The 6,306-nt window shown below is 34.6% G+C and overlaps 1 protein-coding gene across 2 annotated transcripts; it reads left to right on the top strand.

The window, feature by feature from the left end:
- Positions 1–1,875: 1,875 nt before the first annotated feature.
- On the top strand, positions 1,876–6,004 carry LOC123192204 (BTB/POZ domain-containing protein At5g47800). 2 transcript variants are annotated; one of them, XM_044604673.1, is made up of 6 exons: positions 1,876–2,436; positions 3,799–3,936; positions 4,018–4,087; positions 4,193–4,597; positions 4,671–5,411; positions 5,492–6,004. In XM_044604673.1, exons 2-6 carry the CDS (start codon positions 3,878–3,880, stop codon positions 5,906–5,908), a joined length of 1,692 nt encoding a protein of 563 aa, XP_044460608.1. In that variant the 5' UTR covers positions 1,876–2,436; positions 3,799–3,877; the 3' UTR covers positions 5,909–6,004. The 2 variants fall into 2 exon arrangements, with proteins under 2 accessions (XP_044460608.1, XP_044460609.1); XM_044604674.1 differs by having other exon boundaries at positions 1,877–2,436; positions 4,199–4,597.
- The last annotated feature ends 302 nt before the right edge of the window (positions 6,005–6,306 follow it).

Genomic DNA, 6,306 nt, shown 5'->3' with positions numbered 1-6,306 from the left:
TTTATTTATACTCTAGTAGTTTTCGTAAATTTGCATTTTCAAAGTCATTTACCGTTGGATCGAGCTGAAATTTGGTAGAGGTGTTCAAGACATAAGGCTCTACATTTTGAACGGTGTATATCAAATTGTGAGCTGTCTAGGTCTAAATTTAAATGTACAAACAAAAGCCCTATTTTGGTGATTTCTCTCTATTAAACTTGTGTTATTTGCTTCCTTGTTATAAAAAATGGTTGTTCTTGATGTATTGCTGATTATATGTCTCTAGTTTTACTAGAGAAAACTCTATTTGTACCTATTATTATTGTTGATAGTGAAAGATTTATCTAGTCTAGTTTCTATGATTTTTTCTTTCCAAATTGAAGAAGTTTTCTTTGAGGTTTTTCATATTAAAAATCTGATATTAATTGATTTATTTAATTTTATTACATTTGCTTTTTTTGTGGATTTCTAATTAGTTTGCACAAAAAATTAGAAAATATTTTTGATCTTAGACTGTTATTTTATTTTGTTTGGTTATTAAGGTATCATATTTTATTTCTCAATAGACAAGGCCTGGGATCCAAATATTAACACGTTCGAGAGAAGCAAAGCAAATTGTGAGATAGAGACGCAAGGCATTGTCTTTGCGGTGGCACCAACTAAATTGACTGCTCAAATGCAGAAGAGAGGGACACTTTTGGGTTTACAAGTGGGCCCTCATCTCCATCTTCTCTGTAGGTAGAGTAAAGATTTGACTACTCCCATTTTGGAACCATGCCACTCTGCCTAGCCTATGCCTTGAGTTGACACATACAACTCATGCTATTATGGCTTCTATGAAATTCTGCAGGCTTCATATATGTTTATATGAACAAGAGGCGCCCTTACTCTCAATTGAAGGACATTGGAATATCAATATGCAAGCTCTTTCTGTATGCATAATACATATGAACAATACATAAGTACATGCAAACATACATATGTGTGTGCTGTATGAGTTTAGCAAAGATATGTTCCTATTATGTATATATAGACAGTACGCAGATTTATACATAAAATGACCGAAGTAGAGCTAGCTAGAGACAAATAACATCATGCTCATTGCTTAAGTTCTTAATTAACGTAATCATCAGTAATCCAGTACATCATCCACACTGGCAAATAATTAATGGGTTGGTAGGGGATACAATAACATATATATATATATATATATATATATATATATATATATATATGTATGTATATATATATGTATGTATATATGTATGTATGTACGTATGTATATCTCCATGGTCAACCTCTTTTTTTCAAATACTAATAAAATAAATTATTTAGATACAGCACAATGATAGCAAAATCCAATTACAAACTAAAAAGTGATTAACAATAATGATAACTATGATATGATCGTGTTAATAGGATCATGACTATCATCATCACCATCATCATGACTAGCCTTCTCTTCCAATAATCATATATATTTGGGGTTTATATGTAGTATGAAGAGAGGGAGGGCAAGAAATTGAATATATATAATTAATGGTTGACACATCCCCTTCGACTGGATTAATGGAAGGCCCCTCATCACCCTTGCATGGGACCTGAACGACAATATGTTATTATGATATTCACACACGTGGGAATGCACAGAGAAATAAAATTTAAACGCCTGGCCAACACACAGTGACCGAGGAAGAAATGGTTTGTCTGTGTTTGGCCTCCAAAACAACCAACAAATCCCCTCTGATTCATTTACTAACAGTTAAACCAACGGTATAGGACAAGACACGTGGCCGACATGCAAATCAGGGGAAGAAGAAGAAGAATATATATTGGTAGATAGTGGGGGTTAACATGATGAGATGAAACGCACAAACAATTTATCTTTCTTTGTAAGATGGTCCTACAATTTAATCTTCTTTTAGAAGGTGCTTTCTTTATAATCTCACTCATTCTTCCCCACTTGCATGCTTTTTCAGAAATCAATCAGAGCACCAATGTCAAGCTGTGGGGTGCAACACCCAGAAACATGAATTATAATGCTCCCTTTCTATTCAAACCAATTTATGATCATAACTTGCTTTTCATACATTAACATGTTGACTAATTTCAACCAACCAACCTACTACTTTCTCTCCCTCTTTCTCTTCTAATTCCCAATGCCCAGCTCTTTCAGTTTCACTTTAACACATACCGCCATATCCTTCTCTTCTCAGTTCTCATGCATCAAACACCAGTAAATCTTTATATTACATATAAATATAACATGTCCCTTTTCTCTGTTGCTTAATTTAATTTATATGTTTGTTTCTGATCTCGCCAGTACTGGTTTATTTTAGTAAATTTTAGATCCGACCTACTTATACCTGCAGCTTTCTCCTATCTGAGCGCTCAAATTATGTGGCTGCAACACCCTGCTTGAAATCAAGTTATAGCATCAAGCTTCGCATAATTTTGGTAAGCTTTTTTCATTCTATAATTTTTTAAAATTGTTTCTCCTAGCTAGATATATCAGATGATTACTGTTAAGGAGGATATATAGTGTTGTTTAATTGCTGGAATAGTTGGATATTTATTGTGTTATTAGATTTCTGGTATAGTTGGATACTTAATTTGTTTGGAATGAAAGATAAAGCAGTCTTGAACAGCTGTTAACCGTTTCCCACTTAAGCCACAACTAAAAGCTTGCGTTTTGTTCGGTCAAGTAGATATAGATTCTGCCCTTTTTTACAGGATAAAATAATGCTAAAGGTAACTTTATTATAAAATTTTAAAAATATATATATATATTTTGCCAAAGTGTAAGTGAAAGCAATTCTGACATAAGCCTGATATATACTTTGTGATTTTTCATCTTCTTACTGCTAAATTACCTTTTAATAAAAGCTGGTGTTCACTTTCCAGTTTGGGTGATGCTTTATATTAGAATTGTGGTATATACATATTGATACTTCCCTTTTTAGTTATCAATTCTAATTAATATATTATGAGGTTATCATAGTATTCAAAGATAATGATATTGAAAAATAGTTAGAGCTATTAAATCCACTTAGAGATGAGAGGGGTTGATTGAAGCTAGTAATTAACTAACAGAAATGGTCCCTTAAGCGACAACAATAATATTCTCTATTTCAAAACTTGATCTTCATCAGGTTTGTTTAAATTTCTTCTTCTTTTCCTTCTATTGTATGCCAAATTTGGTAGAAACTAAGATAATACCAAGGTCTATCTTTCATAACTATACACCAAAGTAGCAAAGGTCTAATTAAGAAGCAGGAAAACATAACTGTTGCTACTTCTTTCAGACTCTTTAGCCGCCTCTCTCATGGCACAACACAGCGAAAGGGCAGTGAACATTATAATCGCATTAGTAACTTAATTAATTGTAAGGGATAAAATTTTGTTAAGTTGATAACTGAACCTCAATATGTGAACCTGACAAGACATTAGAAGAGAAGGAACTGAATAACTGAATAATGGAACAATATAAGAGAGCAATATTTCTATTATAAAAGGCTAGTTTGGCAAAACATTCTCTTTCTCTTCCATCTCACACCAAATCACCAGATTTTCTAATTTATCAATAACACAACTTCTTCTTCTTCTTCTTCTTCTTCTTCTTCTTCTCCTAACAAACAGACTTACATATATGGTTATGCATACTGCTATCAAGAAGATACTGTGATAAATTTTTGTATCATTATAGTACTTCATATCAGGATTCTGCTACAAATCCAGAATCTGCTTATTTAGGCAACAAATTAAAACAAAAGAAAGGAAGGGGATTATAATGCAATAGTAACTCTTGCTTTGCTTTAGTCCCAAGTAGTATCTGGTGCGGGCATGTCCTGGTGTGTAGCAAAAATTTGTAATCAACTTTTGATTGAAGGAAGCAAAGATGAAGTTTATGAAATTAGGGACAAAGCCAGACACCTTTTATACAGAAGAGGCTACCAGGTATCCTCTGTTACAAGCTTTTATTTTTCTCAAGTTGACATACAAAAATATGTTTAATCAAGTAATTAAAAATTAATGCAGGAGCGTGATTTCAGATGCACCAAGTGACCTCATTATACAAGTTAACAACATTAGTTTTCTTCTCCATAAGGTATGACTTTGTGAAAAACCAACCTTCATTCCACCTGATGAACATTTCAGGAACCATATATAATAGATGGGCAGTGTACCACGATGTTAATTTTGCTGTTTTTAGCTGCAGTTTCTACTTCTTCCCAAGTGTGGCCTCTTACAACGCCTTTGCTCCGATGTTCATGATTCTGGCAATGCTACAATAGAGCTTCACGATATTCCTGGAGGAGAAGATGCTTTTGAACTGTGTGCTAAGTTTTGCTATGGAATAACAATCAATCTTAGTGCCTATAACTTTGTATCTGCTTTTTGCGCTGCTAAGTTTCTTCGGATGACTGAATCCGTGGAGCATGGAAATTTTGTTCTAAAACTCGAGGCTTTCTTCAATTCCTGCATTCTCCAAGGCTGGAAGGATTCCATTGTCACACTTGAGAACACCATCAAGTTATCTGAGTGGGCAGAGAATCTTGGAATCATTAGAAGATGCATCGATTCAATTCTTGAGAAAATCCTAGCACCCCCGGCAAAGGTGATGAAATTCTTATCTTAATTTATATTGAATATGTTGATATTTGCTTAAAGTTGATGATTTCTACATACAGGTCACTTGGTCGTACACATACACTAGACCAGGGTATACCCGAAAACGCCACCAATCGGCACCAAAAGATTGGTGGACAGAAGACATATCTGATTTAGACATAGACCTTTTCCGATGTATAATCACAGCTGTTAGATCAACATATATGCTGTCAACACAACTTATTGGTGAAGCTTTACATGTTTATGTTTGTCGTTGGCTACCAGACACAACAAAGAATATATCTCCAGAAACCTCAGCTTCTCAAACAGAAGAAACGTTGGAAAAGAATCGCCGAATTCTTGAAACAATTGTGAGCATGATTCCAGCTGACAGAGAATCAATATCAGTTGGGTTCTTGCTTAGACTCCTTAGCATTGCTAATTATCTAGGAGTTTCTCCAGTGACAAAGACAGAACTAAGAAAGAGAGCTAGTCCAAAACTTGAGGAGGCAACCATTAATGACCTGCTATTTCCTTCACATTTGTCCTCTGATCAGCATCTTTATGATATTGACTTGGTTATGGCTGTCTTAGAAAGTTACATGGTTGTATGGAGAAGACAATCCCCTGCATCTGCTGATAACAGCGAGAGTTTGAGATCTATTAAAAAGGTCGCAGAACTGATTGACTCTTATCTCCAAGTTGTTGCAAGGGATGTTAACATGCCTGTGTTTAAAGTAATGTCTCTTGCCGAAGCATTGCCAGATGTTGCCAGAGAAGAGCATGATAGCCTTTACAAGTTCATTAACATATATCTCAAGGTATGGATTAAAAACTCAAGTTTTACGTAATGCAAATTATCAAGTTAATTTTATATTCACCAAAACAGTTTTAACTGCAGGAGCATCCTGGATTAAGCAAAGCAGAAAAGAAGAGGCTGTGCGGAATTTTAGACTGCCAAAAACTATCTAAAGACATAAGAGCGCATGCTGTAAAAAACGAGCGATTACCATTGAGAACAGTAGTGCAAGTCATTTTCTATGAACAAGAGAGCGGTTCCAGGGGGAGTGGGCATAAGCATAAGAGTAAGACGCCACCACCTCAGGTTGAGGGGAAAAAAGATCATTATATAAGTAAATTAAAACTGGGTCCAGAAGATAAATTCTCTGAAACAAGCGAGAAAGTTATGAGAAGATTAGATGGAAAGTTGGAGGTGGAGAGGAGAGACATTCAAGGAATTGAAACAGAGAGTAGAAGAGAAGGAAAGAAGTTGGATACAGTTCCGAAGAAATCATCAGACAAAGGGAGAGACAGATAGGGTGGATGATTGCATAATCTGCATTATAATTGTGTATTTTAATTTCAATTTAATTTGATATATCCTTTAATAAATATTTCTGAAATTAATATAATATATACAGGGTGAGAATTTCTAATTTTTTTCATCAAGATACAAATCACCATTTAAGATAGAGATGGCAAAGGGCTGTGTCAGGTTTGTTGTCCGTATTGAGCTGAAGATTCACATAATTGTAGACCTTTGTGCCAATCGACCTGCATAAAAGGTTAGGCTCACAATACGTCCTTACGTATATATATATGGGAAATTTGAAAAACTAGGCAAAATTAAAGGGGTCTAAGGAAATTGCCCAAAAAATTCAGCTTTAAGCAAAAATGCCCAGGTTTTGTGAAATGACGAAACTGCCCCCATATATA

Source organism: Mangifera indica, chromosome 12, assembly GCF_011075055.1.
Source record: "Mangifera indica cultivar Alphonso chromosome 12, CATAS_Mindica_2.1, whole genome shotgun sequence".
NCBI classification, from domain to species: domain Eukaryota; kingdom Viridiplantae; phylum Streptophyta; class Magnoliopsida; order Sapindales; family Anacardiaceae; genus Mangifera; species Mangifera indica.
This window is presented reverse-complemented; position numbering and strand designations above follow the sequence as displayed.

Bases quoted from the DNA above. Each gene is read 5' to 3' on its own strand.
- LOC123192204 (XM_044604673.1), top strand. From the start codon at position 3,878: ATGAAGTTTATGAAATTAGGGACAAAGCCAGACACCTTTTATACAGAA. The intron at 3,937-4,017 runs GTATCCTCTGTT...AAATTAATGCAG, and splicing joins TATACAGAAGAGGCTACCAG to GAGCGTGATTTCAGATGCAC. The intron at 4,598-4,670 runs GTGATGAAATTC...TTCTACATACAG, and splicing joins TCCTAGCACCCCCGGCAAAG to GTCACTTGGTCGTACACATA.